At 42.2% G+C, this 20,474-nt stretch overlaps 2 protein-coding genes and 1 long non-coding RNA gene across 3 annotated transcripts in view; 1 reads left to right on the forward strand and 2 right to left on the reverse strand.

The window, feature by feature from the left end:
• Srp72 (signal recognition particle 72) overlaps nt 1-11,503 on the forward strand; it is a 45,377-nt gene extending 33,874 nt beyond the window's left edge. The window contains exons 15-17 of the mRNA XM_075677260.1: nt 6,844-6,963; nt 10,296-10,335; nt 11,288-11,503. Coding sequence (XP_075533375.1) covers nt 6,844-6,963; nt 10,296-10,335; nt 11,288-11,441 — 314 coding nt within the window. The 3' untranslated portion in view covers nt 11,442-11,503. The remainder of the gene's footprint in view (nt 1-6,843; nt 6,964-10,295; nt 10,336-11,287) is intronic.
• LOC142566342 (uncharacterized) lies at nt 528-20,470 on the reverse strand. Its single transcript, XR_012825029.1, has 4 exons — nt 20,011-20,470; nt 6,455-7,050; nt 2,653-2,799; nt 528-762 (listed from the first exon to the last, which is right to left on the reverse strand). It is a non-coding gene; the product is annotated as an uncharacterized LOC142566342 (long non-coding RNA).
• Nucleotides 17,625-20,020, reverse strand: LOC142566340 (protein O-linked-mannose beta-1,4-N-acetylglucosaminyltransferase 2-like). The gene has a single exon (XM_075677262.1). The coding sequence runs from the start codon at nt 19,717-19,719 to the stop codon at nt 18,022-18,024; it is 1,698 nt and encodes a 565-aa protein (XP_075533377.1). The 5' UTR covers nt 19,720-20,020; the 3' UTR covers nt 17,625-18,021.
• Nucleotides 20,471-20,474: the final 4 nt, after the last annotated feature.

Genomic DNA, 20,474 nt, shown 5'->3' on the forward strand with positions numbered 1-20,474 from the left:
AAATGAATATGAAAAGCAGACGGTGTTGTAGCGTGGAATGTTTACTTTTTGGCGGTGGTTAATGAGAGATGAAATGTGAGACAAAGCTATAGCATTGATAACGAACATTGTTGGGTGTACCAGCCCACCTTGGTCCAGCGCTCTGACGAGATCTTAGTGCCTTTCAGTAATGTGGACACTTGTTTCTTTGTTCACTGTCAGTGCCTCCCTGCATTGTTTGCATTTGAGCTCCTTTAAACTAGCGTAGACAGCGTATCCTGCCCCGTAGATCAAGACAGGTATGATGTATTTAATCTTCCAAAACACCTCCCCGAGTTACCAATAACTTGCAGGGTGTAGTTGCCGTGCTTGTTTGATGTAAGACGCATGCTTGCTTGATGTTGCGATCTAAAATGTCTCCTGAATGATGTTCTCGGCTGCGAAGTGATCCTCGCAAACCTATAAAAAATGTTACCTGCATGTAAGTAACAAATTTCTGCTTGATACACAATAATACTTCTGCTAGAGGCCATCTTACATACCAATTATATTTTCTGCAAACAGCATAATTATAAAAAGCGCTCGGGCCAACCATGATTAAAAAGGCATTGAAATTACTCACCCTGGAGTGCTGAGAAAGAGTGAAATCTTCTTGTAGTATATCTGTCCAATCATCTGCGCAAAAAAGTAGATGTGCTCTATAGAGCGTATCCACTTTTTGCACAGATTATATATCCTGAGGGCAGCTGAACATGCTCACTTTGCATCCAGGTCGTAGTTTCCCTGACAGTTAGGAACACAACACTTGTTAGGCGTGGCGATGTTAATGTTGCACGATTATTAAAATATGGGCACTTTTCAAATGATGTTGGGAGACAGGCAGTGACATGACTTTGGAGAGCACGAGGTATCACAGAAACTTGATCCAACTAGCGACTTGACTCAAATAAGGTGGGCAGCGACTGCAGGCATGTTTCATCACATACAGCATTCAATAAAAGCTACTGTGTGCAGTGTTTGATGAGCCATAACAATAGAGCCACAATTGTGATGGCATGCAAAAACATTGCTTGCGTGCCGGCACACCCGTGGACAAGTGTGATGGCCAGGGAGAGACTCATTCCATGGATCGCATCCAGTCGATGGCATAGGGTCGCATACTTCAGGCAGGGCTGCAGCCTTAACTTTTTCTAGATAGTATTGGGTGGAAGGGACACCGGAGAAGGGAGACTAAGGTGTGCCATGTGGGGTGACTCTGCAGCACAAAGGTGGGTGTGGCAAAGGGGTTGGCATTTTAGAGCGCAGCTCTTAATAGCCCATCCCTGTGGCAAGCATCAGTGGCGGCAGCTTAACCGAGTGAACGAGCGCTGCAAAGAGTGAAAGCGAACGCTGAGCCTAGCAGTAGATGAAAGAAAGGGCATAGCGAAGAGAGGAGAAAAGCGCAGGAGGTGGGGTGCAGCGGAACCATTGAGCGGAGGAGGAGCAAAGGGGAGATGGCCTGTGCATATGTTGAGTTACTGGTGGCCACAGCATCCGCAGCCGCTTGGGCAATCTCATCTGAACTTCCGAGGGACAGGGTGCTGTGAAGTGGGGAGGGCTACACTCGTCCTTGGCATCTGCTGCTGAGGTCGGTCTGTGGTACTGGCATTTGTGACGTCGATCACTGATCTTGCAAGGGGCAATGGCGAGCGGCTACGAGTAAGGCTCGATGTGACGCTCCTTTGCATGTTGTCGCCGCTGACACTGGTGGCACAACTTCCCTGCGACAAAGGGCTGCTCTCGTCATTGGTGGAACGAAAGCGTGACAAGAAAAGCGCAGTGCCGTGCAAGATGGGCTGTGCACTGGCGATGGTTGCGACATGGTGCCAGAATAGCATGTGTCGTATGTATGGAAACAAAGCGCTGCATGAGCGGAGGTCTGTCTGCGATGGCTGCTGTGAATTGCACCCATGTGTCAACCACGCGCTGCCTCTCGGGATGTCCCATTTAGCTAGGCATAGGTTCCAGACTTCACTCCATTTGGAATGTGCTGCACGAGACAGATTGTCCATGCCAGTCAATATATAGTGAAATGAAAACATATAGAGCTGCGCTCAAATTTCGCTTCAGTAAGTGTCATAATCATTGGTGAATTTTTTGTGTGTGTCAAAGCGTGAAATAGCTCATTGAGTGAAAAAGCCGGCATCCGGCGTCTGTAGCAGCCTAAGTTCCCATTGGCTGTGACACGACGGCACGAGCGCGCCTCAATGGAGCAGAGCAGGTGAAACAGAACACCAGCGCACCAGGTGTTGCGTAAGGGGAGAAAGCATTGCCGCGACGCAAGGTCGCCCTCACTCTTGCTCTCGGAAACCTGTATCAGAGCGTTTCTTGTCCGCGCAAGCTCGCGCCTGCATTCTAACTGCACTTCGGTAAGGCGAAATCAAAACGCCCCAAGTGTCTTAACGTCCTCGCTTGCCTGTGAGGAGTTCGTAACTCAAATGACTACTCAGTGGCATTCAATTGGACATTAATGCTTTCGCATCGACAACTCAAAGTGCTTGGGTGTCCTCGGATTTTTTTTGTTTCGTGGATTTCACATTCCTTTTCTTTTTGGCGCAGACACCCAGTAGCCAAATTTAATTGTTTTAACAAATAATGCTTCATGGGAACATTGTAGTGAGCGGTTTATCTTACCATGATAGAAGTGGGTTCATCTGTGCTTCTTTCGGTCTAAATAAAACATTCGAATGTTTGTTGCTTCTGCTTTTTTGTGCAACCCAGTTGCAACAATTATCAGTTATAACAATGGGATATTCCTGGCACTTGAATAAGTGGGTTCAACTGTAAAGGGAAATAAGAGTGGTCGAATGAAAAGATAACTTGCTGCAGGTAGCAGCTGAACCCACATCCTCCACATCATGTGTGCAGTACTTCACCAATTAGGCGACTATGGCGCCATCCTCCCATTCACTTTTTTTGCGTATGCATTTGTATAGTATGTGTAAAAGATTAGCCGTAGAAGTGTTAGCCTGCGCCACTCAAGGCCAAAATGGGTGGATGTTGAACAGCCTTTTTTTTTCCTCGCAGTTGTCGGATAGTATATAGGTAGGGGTGTGCAAATAGCGATATTTGAGACCGAATCGATTTTGAATCGTATAGTTCCAGAAACGAATAAATTGAATGTTGAATACTTTTCGAATAGTTTTCGAATAATGAGTACATCTTATCGCAATTAATATTATGCGATGTTCACATGCCAGTATTCTGAAAGTTAGCAAGTTTCTGCGATTACATAGTACGTCATGAAGAGTTCTTAATAAAATCACAAAGGGAGCATTAGGAGTAAACAAGTAGTTCCTTCACATATGCATGGCTCTTCAGAGAGTGTGAATGATTGCTGTACAGCCTGTGAAGTATGGCCACCTAAGTGATGTTGCCTGCTCTACTATGCAAGCTCTCCTGTTTTATGTCTTCACTGTGCCCGTGAGGGTGAAAATTTGCAGTACTTTCTCTCCACTTTTATGCTTATTTGGGTGGAATTGACGTTTGGGTACTCAAAAAGTACTCGTATCTATGAATAGTGCCTATTTGATTTGAAAACCAAATCGAATAGGATACTATCCAATTTGTTATTCATAATTTTCGAATATTCGCACACTTAAGTGAGCTAAGGAGCAGGCAACTGGCGAATTAACCCTCGTATGCTACCTCATGGCATAAAGACATCCACATTCCGGGTTCTCACTATGCAATGAGGGAGAAGAAGGAGGGAGCCCAATGGGCTTGATTTTGGTTCCAGGAACACACTTTTAGATTATAGTAGTTTTGTATTTTCCAGCAAGCATACACATTGTTTCCAAAGTTTAATTTACTCGTGAACAGCAGAAAACTCGTATGTTGTTCATTTATTTAGTTGCTGGGGACATGTCTGTACTGGAGCAAGCATCCTGTAAATGTGATTTTTAAAGTGGAATTGACCAAGCATGTTGGTTTGCCTGTATTTCGAGGATGATTCTTGTCTCTGTCTGGATTGTGGATGTTGTGGTCGAACATGAACAGAGCTTGCTAAAAAGTGTGTGAATGTTAAGAACTGCTTCTGAGGTGTGTAGTTGCAGTAAAGTCCAAGTTCATCTTTTTTTTTCTCTTTTGCAAACAATCATCTTTCGGGAAACAGTTTGTGTTCCGTGATATCGAAGGATGTCTTTAGGTGCACAATTTTGTTCAAATGTGGTTTACTTTGACTTTCTTTTGTGATATAAAGTTGAAATTTTCTAAGGCAAGAAAAACATTTTTTTAAATGTCTTTTTTTTATGAAAGAATGACAAAACTGAAGGTAATATTGTAGTTATACTAAGTGGATACTCTAAGTTTAACATAATACATCATTATGAGAAACATTCCTTAAATTATGCAGCCTTTGCTTTGCTAAGCATACATTCGTGCTCTGGAAGAAGCAGAGCTTTTCTTGTGATTGATGTAGAATATGATGTGACCACCTTGTAATGGATATAAACCGGCTCTGTAAGCACTTCAGGAATTGTGTACTGCCACTTAGCATAGTTGCCATTTGTGTCTTACTTTTCTCAGCTCTGGACCAGATAAAACGCAAGACAATACTGAATCAACAGTTTTAGAAATGTACCCATTTAATTTGGCCTGTATATATTGTCTATGAGGATTTTAATACTTTTCAATACTTTTTTAATAATATGAGGAGTTTAATACCACTAATAATGCACATTTTGTTAGTCAATGTTGTGATTTTGGAAATCAGTTTCCCTAATTTGGCAAGGTAGTGTGCTTGCTGAACTACAGCCGTAATAAGTGGCATCATCGTACATCATGGTATGAATGACTAAGAGGCAGCATTGCTTTAACTCCTTGACGGATCTCAGCTTGTCATACTCACCTTGTCATGGGTATTTAGCCACTTTTCTAGCAATTTCCTGTATGTAGAGGACGTTGGTGGTTTTTTTTTTCTTTATGACAAAGATAGCAGTAGACAGTAGATGTTTGAACCATGTTATTGAAGCATACCACATCAACAAAGTCAGCCATTATGGTACAAAAAAAAAAAAAAAACTAAGTAGCCCCTAAGGGGTTATAACAAAAAGTACAAGTAGTGTAAGAACAAAACATTGGCAGTAACATTCAAAGTACGAACATGTAAGAAAATACCAAACCCTGTTTTGACCTTCGCTGGTTCACTCGCTTATGCGAGTTGCAGTGTTGTTTTTTTTTATTTCACAATACTGCAGGCCAGATTGGCCCAAGCAGGAGGGGCATGAAAACACAGATAATAACCGCACGAACATGCAAAAAAAAGAATAAAAAAATTACATTGCATGTGACATACAACTAAATAAAAAATTGAAAGATGACAGAGCAGAAACGAAAGCAATGAACATTGAAATTTCTCATAAAAAAATTGTTTCCTTTCTACTGAAGAAACAAAGTTTGAATTGCCTGTTCCACGTCAGGAGAGCGAAAAACCGATTCAGGAAGTGCGTTCCAATCAGCTATTGTTTGAGGGAAGAAACTGTGCTTAAATGAGTTTGTTTTAGCAAATATAGGATGTAATAAGTGTTCGCTATAATGGCGGGTTCTTCGAGTAGTGGAGTGCTTGAGGAAATGGGGGGCGGGGGCGGGGGGGAGCAATGCTAAGCTTTCCTGCCAAAATTTTATGAAGGAAAGAAATGCGGTTCAGTTTTCTATGTGTACTAAGCAACGGGATATTATTGTCCTTCATAAGCCGTGTTGGGGAGTCTGACCTTCTGTATTTATGAAAAATGAAACTTACTGCCTTTCTCTGAACGAGCTCTAATTGATAGATGTCTTTCTTCGTGTGGGGGTCCCAAATTACGAAGGAGTATTCAAGTTTGGACCTGATGAAAGTTTTATAAGCGAAGAGCTTAGTATGGCTAGGAGTACGTTTTAATTTTTGTCTCAAGAAACAGAGCTTCGAGAATGAAGTTGAACAGATCTCTGAGATATGAGTGCCCCAGGTTAATCGGTTGTTAATAGTTATTCCTAGATATTTATATTGTGAGACCTCGCTAATGTGACTGTTGTGGAGGCAATATTGGTAATAGCTAACATTTCTTTTTCATGTAATTCGAAGAAGCACACTCTTATCAATGTTTAAATCCATATTCCATTCTTCACACCAGTTACATATTTTAAGCAAAGATTCTTGGAGCAATTGATGGTCTTCTATTGATGCTATATTTTTGTATACAACACAGTCATCTGCGAACAATCTTATTGACACTGACCGTGGAATTACATTTACTAAATCATTTATACATATTAAAAACAGCAAAAGCCCTTACACACTACCTTGAGGAACATCAGAAGTAACAGCAAGTGATTCAGAAAGGGTGCCATTCTCATCAACGGACTGTTTTCTACCACTTAAGTATGCTCTGACCCATTGTACAAGATACAGCGGAAGACCAAACAACTGCAATTTATAAAGAATTTTTGAATGCGGTACCTTGTCAAAGGCTTTCGCCATATCCAGAAAAAGAATGTCGATCTGTCCCGAGTTATCCAGTACGCTGAAAAAGTCAATGACCGTCGTAATTAGTTGAGTAGTGGTTGACGTACCCTTCCTGAATCCATGCGTTCAGCTTCCGTACCACGATATTTCAGCCAGTTATGTCTTGCATGATAATGAAAGCAACTTTATATGGAACAAGCATTGCATCTTGTGACTAGGCATATCTTTTACTTTTTTTGGTGCAGCAGCAAACTTTATATCAAGGAAATTGTGACCTAGGCAAGTATAACGAACAGTGCACTTGTAGTGTTACAAGTTGTAATTTCTGACACAGAATGGTTGATGAACTTTGGGTGTTTCAAGGAATGCCTTGTGCCTTGCAGGCAAGCTGCCCAAGAATTATGATCCAAATGTTGACCCGGACCCTGAGCGTTGGCTTCCACGGCGTGAGCGTTCCACCTTCAAGAAGCGCAAGGATAGGAGAGCAGCCAGCAGTGCCATTGGTAAGAGAGTGCTTTTTTGGGCTTCACCTCTATTCTTACTGTCCCATATTGCGACATGTTGCCCAAGTTTTTATATCTCAGATCCTTCTGTAAAAAGAAATACAATCTTTTCAAGAAAAGAAACAAAAGAACCTTAAACTTTGTATGAAAGATACTATGCATTCATATACAAGGTAGTCCAGCTTGCATTTACTAGCCCTGTTTTTGTTTTGTTTTTAATAGAACATTTTTTAATAGAGCTTAGCATTTTATATGCATGAAACCAACTGTGTGTCGTTAGCATTCATTTAGGGTTTCTGCTGGTACTTATTATGCTGTTTTTAATTAGGTAATTGGTAATTGTAAGCTTTTTCTGTGCACCTCATGGTCACTTAATCAATACTACTAGGTTATAAAATGCATTTGAAAACGTCAATTTCATTTGTTTGCGACATGTTGCCTTTTCGTAAGTTTCTTTTTTCTCTCTCTCTATCACAGTTGCATTCTAATGGGAGCAGAATGCAAAAATCAGTGCTTTGGGTAAAGAACCTCAGGCAATCAAAATTTATCTGGAGACCACTGCTGCATCTTTTTTAGCCCTTTGTGCAACTTCGAGCCGAATATTAAACTACAGAATTTAATTTTAGAAATAGCTTGTGCAACGTGTTCAAAAGCTAGGAATCACACACTCTCTGCAAATTAACAATAAACAGTTATGTGATTAACCATTACCAATTTGTTAAGTAAAACACGAAATATACCGGCAGCTCATTCCACAGACTACCAGCAACCCACACTTGGTTTCCAGAGCTTAAAAGGCTGTTTTTATTATTTTTAAAAACATTTGGTTGATGTTAGCCACGAAATTATATCCACAGTAAAACCTCGTTAATTATATGTTTGTGAATTTGGAAAATTGGATAATTCGGGCCCATCCTCTGGTCCTGGCTGGTGTGTGCATTATTAGAACCAAATTCATGTAATTTGGACATATTTGACCGCATACCGGTTAATTCGGGCAATCCTTGGAGCGCTGCGAGCGAGACATGCTGCAAATGTGCCACTCAAAAGTGCATCAGTGGCACTAGCATCCAACCGAAACGAAGCAGCGGAGTCTGAATTGTCATAGTCGCCAATGGAAGCTGTCTACAGGAACATTGTGGCTACATTGCGATGGATGGGCGATCTGTTGGCAACCAGCTCACAGCTGAAAAAAATAACTGGGTGTGCATTGCAAGGTTCGTCGGACGATCTCGCCGCTGCCACCATTTGTTAGAGTTGTTGGACGATCTACGAGCTGTAGGCCGATCTCACCGCTGCCATTCAGATGTAAGATTTGGCAGTCGTAGCTGTAGGAAGGAGCTTGACTCTTCATCGGGACTTAGGAGAGCAGGATTTATTTACATGTTATTTACAGTTGAACATGAGATACATCGACAGTCTAGCGTGACTCCCAAATGGAGCACGCAAGACGAGCATACAGCAAACGGCTTACGAGCACACAGCTCACGAGTACATTTCGAGCACGACAACGAGCACCCTCTAGCAGCCGACACTCGCTGCTTATAAGCACTTGGTCCCCCCTTGATTTCAAGGGGACGGAAACGTTCGCCCAGTCATTATAAACATGCCGCCTCTCCCCGGGACGGCTTACACACACACGCACACACACGTTTCGGACCGGGAACACACGTGTTCCCGGTCCGAAACCGACACCACACGAATTTCGTAGAACTCAGAGCCGCCCCAGGTAGCGCGCCCGGGTAGCACATTGTCTTGCGTCTTGGTCGGCGTGTGGGAAGGAGCCTTCGTCGGCTTTCCCGCGGCAACTCCCCCACCCGTAGCAGATCAGGTCCGCGTTGTCGTGTTGCGCACAAAGCCTGCTTTGTCGAACTCCTTCAGTCACAACGGCGATGAGGCTAGAGCGTAACATTGGCGGTTTCAGCACAAAGCCTGCTTTGTCAAACGCATCCTAGCTGAAGCAACGGAGAGTGGAGGATGCGCGTATTGTTCCCGACACAAAGTTGACTTAGTCACGCCGTGGCTAGAGGTTGGCGAGGCTTTCCAAGATGAGGTTGCCACCGCTGGCGTAAATGGCTGGCAAACTTGCACTGCAGCTGGCCGTTCTTAACAGCATGCGGTAGTGAAAGACGCGTCTTGCATGAAGACGACGAGTCTTGCGCCGGCAGCCACGCTGTGAAGGAATTAAGTTGCAGGGCAGTTGCCGCGAGTGCTGATCAGTCATGAGATGATGAGAATTGAAGCTTCCGCACTGCTTTGGTGCAAAATAGAAATAGGATTTGCTGATTAATACATTAAATAAAAGTGTGTTGATGCAGTGAGCATTTATTTTTTGATACCCTCGATAATTCAACATTCAGTTAACTTTAAATTTTTTTCGTTCCCGTGGAATCCGAATCGTAAAGTTCTACCGTACTTATTAAGAAATGTGCATTGCTTCTTGGCATTCTGTTTTTTGTTTTGTGCATTGCTCTGCCATTTCACAAAAAAGGACTGAAGTGGTGAAAGAGTGAAGCACCTTTAGCACTTGAGAGACAGGCCGACTGTTACATAATACGCACGGCCACACAAATGAAGCTGACGACGAGCAATGATGATGACTATGTAGTACATGTGAAAGTGATAAAAGTCCACACTTGGCATTCACAATATGAACGAAATGATTAGCTTCAGCCATTGTTGTACCAGAAGATACACTCTTCAGCAGCACTGTTACCAATTGTATGCATGAAACGTTTCTTAGTATGCAGCACACTTCTGTGCCAGATGTTGTGGCCTGAAGGTACATTCCCTTTGCAGGAGATGCTATTTATAAGCAGAAACTTCTTATCCCCTTCCACTATTCAGAACGAAAGCTATCTTAGTAGAGCCTGTGATTAAAAGGGGCAGCTTTTGTTCTGCATGGAAGCTCAGGATGAGAAAGGAAATTTATCACTGGTTGACTGGTCTTGCCATGCCTCCATGCGAGAATCTCATCATTGAATAGTAGGGAATTCCGGAAAGATTTGTCAGTCCTTTTTATGTAGGTGAAACAGTGATATATGCTGTACAATTTAGCTGAGCTGTAGGCATGTGTTACAAAGTGATGAAGAATATGGAAATAAAACACAAGTCCACAAGTGTATTGCAAAGCCTGGATTGCAGGAAGTGTGTGAAAAAATAAGTGGTGCACATCATATTAATTGCTGGTATTAATGGGTTTGAAAGTTCAGAAGTTTGCAAAATTGTGAAAATGTTGGCATAATTTGTTGAAACAAACTGTAATTATGCATTTTACGTGTACTAACTTGCCATGTTACACTGTTTGGTTATTTGAAAATGTTCTTTTTCAGGTAAGGGTACGCAAGGAGCAGTTGGGTCAACATCCGAAGGGTGAGTATACCACTTGGGCTGCATACGTGAAATAAGAACTAAACGTTAGAGTTAATTGCATTGGCATGGGACTTTTGCGTGGGTGCAGAGAAAGCTTAATGCATGAACCTGTGTGTGAAGTGTGGACGTCTGGTGCGCATATGCCCAGAGTGCAAGTGCTGCCTACGAAGAGCGGTGTACATTGCACGACCGAGTATACATATGTTGGAAAGTACAATAGGAAAAGCCATGGGATGCAAGGACGCAAATTTTGGACAATGACAATGTTTTCAGCCATTAGCTTTCTGCTACCTATCAACTGTTACAGAAGTAAACAGACTATAAAGATGAGCCAGATAAGCCACATGATGCATTTCTATGTATTGCACCATACTGTACCTAGAGAGTGCAAAGCAGGGGCTGCAGCCACAACTGACAAAGGTACATGATATTTAGAAGTGGATGTAGCTTATACAAGCATTATTTCCTAAATACATTTTGTTAAATATATCGACGCAAATTTATGGGTGCAGTCCTTACATAAACACTGTACGGTAGTATGTGTGGGTTTAATTTTCTTTAAATGGGTGCTTATTAAAATAGAGTACTCAATCACCAAGTGACAGTGCTTTGCAAAAAGCCAGCCAGTCAGCATCAAAATGGACATAATGCCACATGAAAGTTAAAATATCTCTTTGAGTAATCAGTCAAGAATATGGCCCCAGCTTTTTTTTTGTGGTGCAATATTCTATTTTTATAAAAGTGCACAGCCACACATCGCAAGTGTCATGGTGAATTTCTGGTGGTCTGTTCAAGTGAATCGGAACAAAGATGTGCTAGTTAAAGCAGTCATTGCACGCACCACTTCCAAGCAGTGTTCACGTGGAATCTGCACCTGTTACTTTTGGTTGATGTACTGTCACTGCATAGCTTCTTTTCACTCTAGCAGTGGCCTTGCTTTTTTGTTTGCTAGGGACATGACCCAGAAAACAACACCCCTGCCAAGCCCTGCTGCATCTGCAGCACAGTCGTCACCAGGAGGACAGCAGCCATCGCAGCAAGGCCCCAGACAACAAAGACCTTTGCCCGCACAAAAGAAAAAGAAGAAAAAGGGTGGTCGCTGGTAAAGACATCCGGCTACCCTCTCACTGCCACAGTTGTTTCTTTTATAAAGAGTTTGCATTGCCAAGGTGCACAACGTCCCTGTGTTGATATTATGCTCGGTAACAATGTAATATAGTGGTAAGCTAAACTAAATTTTATTTGTTATAGTTTTCAGTCTGGTTCAGAAAAAAAAGTTACAGGTCAACACTGAAGTTAAACAACAGTTAAGCAAATTCGAACTGATTTATGATTTAGTTAAGCATTTCGAACTGGTTTGAACTGATGTTATGAGATTTAACATAATAGTTCTGCGGAAACCCTCAAGGTGGAGAGGAGTAATTATTAAAGGAAAAATGAGACATCCACCCAGGTGTAGCTAAGTGCTACAAAGGAAACCCATATGGTTTCCTCGAAAGAAAAGCTTCACACTTGAGGAAAAATTCGTCCTGGTCCGGGACTCGAACCGGGACCACCGCCTTCCCAGGGCAGCCGCTCTACCATCTGAGCTAGCCAGGCAACTAGCAGATGGCAGGCGAAGTCGAATTTATCCACAACTCGGAAGCAAAGGCAAGGGTTTGACGTAATAGTTCTGCGGAAACCCGCAAGGTGGAGAGGAGTTTCGTCAAACTCATTAAGAGAGCATTAAGAGCCCTGTGCCACAGAAAATCCAGTGTTCGACGTCATTTCGGCAAAAAAGGTTTTCGAACCACCCATACCCAGGCCCTCCATGTGGCGCAAGGAAGTTATTGAACTGATTGAATTTCTCAAGCTAGAATACGTAAGAAAATCGTAAAGTACAGCTTACAACCTACAAACATGATAGCGTCTGATTGTAATTTGACTACAAGAAAACGTAATTCTGTTATGCGAAAACTCGAATAAGCCCCTTTTTTGCGTTTCTGCCATTCATAGACTGGCCACGGCGCACGCCAGCACGCGTGTATCTCAGGGGGGAGCCACGGAGCGGCGCGCACAATTCCTTGCAATACCTCCAGATCGTGCTCACCTCCGCTGCATCGCGGCCCGCGCAAGAGTCCGCGTTTCTACCCCAAAGCCTTCGTGCATAGCGTTTGCAGCCAGCGTTTCCCAGTGAACATTATGGTTACATACGCTCCAGTTGCTGGGAAGCACGAGAAGCAGTCTGGGATCTTTGAATGCTATTGCATTCCACTCTTGAAGGTGCAGCTTAAGCGTCCTCCACATTTTTTTCTGTGTAGTATACATCCAGCAGACTCCAATTAAACAGAATGGGAAGGCACAGAAAGAATATTTCAGTTATTTAGAAGTTTATGTAAAGGAAGCAAAAATCATGAAAAATTGTTTGCTTTCAAAAGCGTTGAGTGCTTCAATTTCACTGCGATGGAAAAAAAAAAATGTTATTGTACTCTTCTGCTTGAAATAGCACAGTTTATTTTGCGCAAGACATTTGTTCATGTGTTCTTGCTTTTTGACTGTCGCCATTACGATATGCCTAGGAACACAAGAAAATAGGCCACGTGAACGCCGCCGAGCAGCTGCTAATGCCACAACAGCGCAGCTGGCTGATGCATTGGATTTTCATAACTATTTTGCATGACCATAGGATATGTCGACCTACTCCTACTACATATGAAGTATGACTGCTGATGCGGTCGGTACACTTTCGTTTCCAGTTACATTTAGCCAGAGTTTACAAAAAGAATTATTCCACTTAAACGAAGTTTGTTAACATTGCTCCTATGTAATGGCGAACCAACGTTAGTAGCCTCATTTCGTTTATCTGGCATTTTCGTTTCGTTTATCCGAACCTTTCACCGTTGCACCTCCTAAGGAACTCTACACAATCTACATCTCTACACAATCATCTTTTCATCAGCTTTCTCCTCTAATTTTATGCCAGCAATGGTGGCACAACGCTTGCTGTCAAGACCCAGGCTGCATGGCATTGTGTGCGAAACAAAATGTTATGGGTAGAGTGCTATCTTAAAATTGAGATTAGTACTCATGAAATGGTTAAATGCCATTGAAAGTACAGTTTCATTTACCCAAATTATTTGCCACATTGCTTACACTTTCGCTGCTTATCGGCAACTTCTATATGCAGCACTGCTTTACACTGCCAGTGATTGTAAAGGTGGGTTTGGCAACCCTGTGCCTGATGTAGTATTTGGGCATGTCCGCATTTCCTTCGAAGATGAAGGCATTGCACACATTTGCCCTGTTCTTTTATGCTACACTAAAAGGTGCACATGCCCCTCGCATGGTTTCTTGATTTGTAGGGGTAGGCAGCTTCATGTTATTAGCTCACCATGTAGTGAATTTCACAAACCATAAACAACTAGGTAAGTTTTCCCATGTATGGAACTAGTCTGCTGCAAGATGTGGAACATGTTGGTATGGTCCCCACTATCATGGAATGTGCATGTGACAAGTCCTAGCATGCACATTAGGCAATTTTAGTCAAGTTTATTTACAACATGCACAAAGTACAGTGTTGAAGGCCACCCTGGAAAGAAAGCTGTAAACATACAGCTTGACGAGGCCAGGGGGCCACCACCAGGAAACATCAGCATCGCATACATCCGTAATACAAACGGTAAGCTTTCTTAAGTAGCTCCATTAATTGAACACATGGTATATATCCATTTCCCTGGGCATGAATGCATCTACATACATGTATACTCAGTACAAGCGCATTGAAATTCGGCTAAATAACATAAGCACCAGGGGAATACATACTGTTACACTTTTAAATATGAACATTATTAAAAGCAATAATTATAAGTTAAGCAACAGTAAAGAATGTGCACATGCAACTTACAAGAAATGAATATGCATGTGATGAATACGTTCTGAACAGGTATGGACACAAAGCAATTTACAAATTTCAAACAGTCAGGTGAAATTTGTCAAAGACACAGATATCGCGCAATAGCGTGCGCGATAGAAGTGTATCTCCATTTACGCACTTCTGCAGTTGATATAATTGCGCGGGTATGTTGTAGGTCAGGGTTTGCATAAAGTAATTTGTTCAATAGTGCCTTATCCATTTTTGCGATCCTTGTGTTACACGGGTGCTGGGTGGTTCTACGAGGGCTGACACATTTTTTTAGGAATTCTATGGTTTTTTATCTGAAAATTGTAATTGGTGTAGGAGACTGTATGCGTGAAGAGCTTTGACGTTAATTATTATTCTTTCTTGAAATAACGGTTTTGTAGGATGTAAATGGTGAACATTGTGAATACAACGAATAGCTCTCTTTTCGAGCATCATCATCATCATCATCAGCCTGGTTATTCCCACTGCAGGGCAAAGGCCTCTCCCATACTTCAACAACCCCGGTCATGTACTAATTGTGGCCATGCCGTCCCTGCAAACTTCTTAATCTCATCCGCCCACCTAACTTTCTGCCGCCCCCTGCTACGCTCTCCTTCCCTTGGGATCCAGTCCGTAACCCTTAATGACCATCGGTTATCTTCCCTCCTCATTACATGTCCTGCCCATGCCCATTTCTTTTTCTTCATTTCAACTAAGATGTCATTAACTCGCGTTTGTTCCCTCACCCACTCTGCTCTTTTCTTATCCCGTAACGTTACACCTATCATTCTTCTTTCCATAGCTCGTTGCGTCGTCCTCAATTTGAGTAGAACCCTTTTCGTAAGCCTCCAGGTTTCTGCCCCGTAGGTGAGTACTGGTAAGACACAGCTATTATACACTTTTCTCTTGAGGGATAATGGCAGTAACAGCCTGTTAATGTTACGTTGTGTAGTCGTAGCCCATACTAAGGTGCAAGAGTTTATAAGCGACCGAAAAAGGGAATAATAAAGCTGGAACATTACATGAGATGGGAACATATGACGGCATCTAAATAGCACAGATAAAGCAGCAGAAATTTTTTTGCAACAAGGTCTATGTGCGAGTTCCACATCATGTAACTAGAAAATATAACACCCAAAATTTTGTGTTCCTGTACTACATCAAGCGAGTGGGAACCTATTTTTAAATCGACGCATGGCACAGATTTGTTTTTTGCAGCAAAAACAATGGCCTTAGATATTTTTACATTGATTTGTAGGCTGTTACATAAGGACCACTCGAACACTTTGGACAGCACATTGTTGGCGTGTAAAAACAAGTCTGACTCATTATCAGAAGAAAGAGGCTAGTGTCGTCTGCGTATAAAACAAAATCTGTACACTTATCAATAGAAGGTATGTCATTCACATATACATTAAATAAAAAGGGGCACAAAATGCTTCCCTGTGGTACGCCACTAAGTAATGGGTAGAAGGATGACATAGAACCATCTATAACTACGCACCGCTGTTGATCGGAGAGGTATGACTGCAAAAGTGAGTGAACGACACCTCGTATGCCATATTCTTCTAGTTTTGTTAAATGTGTGTCATGATAGAGTGAGTCAAATGCTTTGATGTAATCAATGAAGGTTCCAAGAGTTAAGTGTTGCGCTTCAATGTTTTTGAGAATTATTTCTTTTTGTACCAAAAGTGCAGACTCTGTCGACTTGCCCTTTGTGAAACCGTGCTGGCATTCAAACATAATTCCGTGCAAAAAAAAATTAAAAAAAATCTATGTAGTCGACATAAAATTATCTTTTCAAGGCCCTTGGAAAATATAGGCAAAACAGATATTGGTCTGTAGTTTTCGATGTTGTTTCTTCCCCCCCCTTCGAATATAACAGACACTTTGGCTCGTTTCATTTCAGCAGGAAACGTCCCTTAACCAATCGCAAGGTTTAAGATATGGACCAAGCACGGGCAGATAATGTAAATCACATTTTATGGGTGTTATCTGGATATTATTGATATCAGTGGCTGTACTGTTCTTTAATGCAGTGAATGTTTTATGTACCTCGGAAGAATCTGTGGGTTGAAAAAATGCCGTTTCCCGAGCATTTCGTTCCAGTCTGTATGAGATGTCTGTGGGAGGACCATGGCTGATTGTTGCCGACGCACAATATTCGCTAAAATGTTCCAATAGAGCCGTCCCCGACAGTGATTTGTTATTAATGACAATTTCGTGTACTTTATTGGCCACTGAACTTGTGCCCAATACGGAATTATTTTCCACATACGATCAGGTGGGCAATTCGATCCTGTTTGGAAAAGGTTCTCATAGTATCCCTTTTTAGCTTTCTTCAGTAAAGCATTTAAACGGTTCTGTAGCTTCTTAAAGGTCGTCAAAGTATTGATGTCACGCATTCTCAAAAAGAAATCATGAAGTTTATGCTTTTCTGTGATCATACGCTTCAGTTCCAGATTATTCCAAGGCTTTCATGTGCGTTTTCCCGTCTTAAATGATTTCATCGGAAAGCAGCTGCTGTAGTAGCCATTGAAAAGCTTTATGAACGCATTGTATGTGGCTTCTACAGTCGTTTCGCCAAAAACAGGCTTCCAGTCAGTATCAGACAAAGTGATGACCAGTGCTGTCATACTGGTAGGAGAGGAGTATAAAATGCTAAAGGAAACTTAAAATTTCATTCGAAAAAGGGTTCTTTGCAACCATACAGAAGCTGGCACTTTTCTGCGCCAGCATGATCAATAATGCCTACCGATATATATTTATAAATTGTAAGCCTACTGACACTTGGTTCTTTTTTTAATTGCTGTGTCAAAGATAAAAGTATGTTGGAGAGTTGTACTGCAACACCCCACCTGTCCTCCTGCCAATGGCAGACATGTTTCACCCTCTAGACGTTCATTTGGATACAAGGAAAATGGATGAGATTACAAGTTAACACAATGTCAGTGAGGTACCACGCACAGGGATTCCCTGAAGTGCTGACCAAGCGTTGAAAGGCATACTGCTGTATTTAAGATGAAAGCCAGTTGGCTAAACTGCCAGCAATTGAAGGGTTCATTTTGTTTTTTTCCTATTGTGATCTTGCTGACCACCTTTTCTAAACCTTCTTCAGCAAGATTTGTGCCACATTTTTTCACATGAGAAAAATATTTGAACATCATGACTACCCAGTGGCCGTAACGATAGGTGCCAATGTGGAATGTTGAGTTCACCTGATACACATTTTTTTTATAATTGCAGGGCTACTACACGAGAAAGCATACACCCAAAACATTGGAAAGATTTAGATTTCATACCTTAGCAACTGAACCGATAGCTATTCATTAAACCCTTATCTACAACGATAAATTTTGAAAAATTGAGTGCTTACTTTAAAAAAAAAAAGCTCAATTTTGCCATAAACAAAAGAAAAATCCAGGAATGCCCATAGCACTTTTACTGGTCTCATAGAAAAAATAGCAACAGACATTGTCTATTAATTACATGCGTCAAAATTGCAAGGTAGTGCAACCTTTACCATGACGAGTTGACTCGTCATCGGCAGTTAAGGGGCTAAAAGAAAAAATTGGTACTCCTTTAATCATGAAGCATAGCAATGCAGAACAACTTCAATGTAAGCTTGGACTGCTGAGCCCACATTTATTTGTTATTTATTAAAAAAAAACTTTGAAGACTGCACTTTGGACACCTACTTTCTGTCAAACATACCTTACCATCGGCATGGTGTTGCTTGGCCAACTATTCGAAAACACTTCATTACATAGCATGCACGTGCTGTCATGCAATTACTGTGAATGTTGTCAATGGGTGATGTCCTTGCAGCTGGGAGGGAATGCATTAAAGCCACCAGATTTTCCATCGCAAACAGCTTTCACCCATACATAGAGGGGATTGGTAGTAATGTTTCTGACAAAAACTGTGACATTTGTATGAATCATTTCAACCTCTGCACCATTCTTTAACCATGCTTCATAGTAACAATGCTCAAAACTAACCAATGCTATATTCCATGGTTCATGCCAGTTAACTAACAGCTGTGCATTGCCTTCAGAATATTTTTGAACTTCACATTCCAGTCCCATAACCGGTCCTGGAAAAATGTTTTCTTTAAGGTTATGGTGTGCTGGAACACGTTCAGCAGTTAGGTTGACAAGCAGTGGCACAATAGATGTGTCAACTGCTGTGTCCTGATAAATGTGGAAAAGCCACTCCGGATTGTCACAGCACAGGTGTGGTGGAACTTCTTCATTTTGGATTATCTGCTGTTGGGCTTCCAGTGGCAAATGATATATTCCACCATAATGTGGTTCAAACTCGGGGTGAAATACTGCATTGGTCTTGTTTGTATTTCTCCATGCTGCATAGGCAATATTAATTGATGGAAAATTTGCAAGGGTTTTGTATGGAGTGTAGTTGTCAGGATTAACGCCATATGGAAACATTTCCAACACTGCTGATCCTGGCTGCAAGAACATTGACAATATCAATGCTGAGCCATGCATGCTTATCAAAAGTTGTGTGTCCCTCAGCAATATTACTACATCCTGCATAGATATACTTTCAAGATCAATGACTACAGGTGTAAGCTTAGTGTGCAGCTGCACCATGTGCACTAGCTCACCTAGGTTTGTAATTAGCCTAGTTTTGGTTCTTGATATTATGAGTGCATGACTTCTGTGCATCTTTGATGTCAGTGGCACATCAAGTGCATGAAGGAAAAAATGAACGAAGTGACTGACTTCTGCCCCAGCTGTCCTTAGGTTAGTGTTTAGAGGGCCTTGTGGGACCACGAAACCATACTGATACCATGTGCTGTCCTTTCGTAATCCAACAATAGCCTTTCTAAAGCGATACCACTTAGACATTTCGCTTTTAAACAATATCTTTTGATTTCTAACAAGTGCTTTGTACAGCTGCCAGTAAGGTCCCTTTCGTCTTTCATCAACCAGGAACAGCGTAATGTTGTCTAGGCAGTGCAGTATCTCTTCACTATTGCTGCAACTACGTATCTCTCGAACACTTGAAAATATTGGAATGAGGTCATCGTGAAACACATGCATCAGGTTGTCTGGGTTGAAACGACTGGCCACAAATGTGTCACTGCGAACATCCACAACATGGAGCGGTGAAAACTTCGACACTGGCATGTCCACGAAATTGAAGTAAAACGCTCCGTGACCGCTTACAGACGACAAATCGGTAAGCGCTGGATCGTTTCTTCCGTTTAGGTCACCAAGAATAGTCGTTTCCGGGCCGTGAAGAAAAACGAAATCTCCGGTGTCTCCTCGGTAGTACAAGTTCCTGAAAATGCATGTTCTCACGGTATGGTTAGGGCCACGACACCACACAGAGCTTGACGACTCGTCCGGGGCCCGCTTAGAATGTCTTATGTCAGTCTCTCTAGTGCTGCTATTGCCGTACCGATTCGCATAATCGAGTACATGGTCGATTAACAAGCACGCAAGTACACAAAACATATGGCTGGGACGTAGAAACATGGTGGGCCGTGTATCCCACTTGGAAGAATGTGCCACTTCACTAGAATTTTATGAAAGTAACGTGCACATATGTACACCGCGTGCGAACGCTGTGCATAACGGATGACAGTACAAGCACACAATGAGCACCACCGTATAAGGCGCAAGGGCTAATCTAACGCAGAGGCACCTCGGCTACATAATAATAATTGAACCTAGTCATCCGAAGGGAAATCGGGGAGTTCAAACCACGGAATTGACCAAATAGTCCGGCCATAAAGCCAGAAATACATAATTATGATCATCTCATACCTCCTGCAGCCGGGTACATGCGGGTACGGCCTGCTGATGTAATACTACAGCACTACTGTTACTACCACGGTGGTTACTACGGTGCCTCTACACACGCGACCCTTACAGAACACCGGACCCCATCATATGCTATCATACAGAGTAACCACCGCATGACCACCGGCTCGGCTTTCAGTGGATTTCAACGGAAGGCCATGGAAGGCTGAAGAGTGCTGAAGAGCTGAACCGAGCTGAACACACCGTTATGAGTGTGGCTAGAACATAACACCGTGCTGAACATGGTGCTGAATGTGCGCTAGATCGCATATGATGTTCACCATAGATGTTCACGAAGCAACTTTCAAAACACGGCCTTCGTCTTGACGTACCTGCAATGCAGGTAGGTCTAGGATAAGCCTCAGGTGGTGTTCTTTTATCAGGAATAGAGTTCTTTTATAATATAAATTTATTATGTTAATTTATTT

Source organism: Dermacentor variabilis, unplaced genomic scaffold (assembly GCF_050947875.1).
Source record: "Dermacentor variabilis isolate Ectoservices unplaced genomic scaffold, ASM5094787v1 scaffold_12, whole genome shotgun sequence".
In the NCBI taxonomy this organism is placed as follows: Eukaryota; Metazoa; Arthropoda; class Arachnida; order Ixodida; family Ixodidae; genus Dermacentor; species Dermacentor variabilis.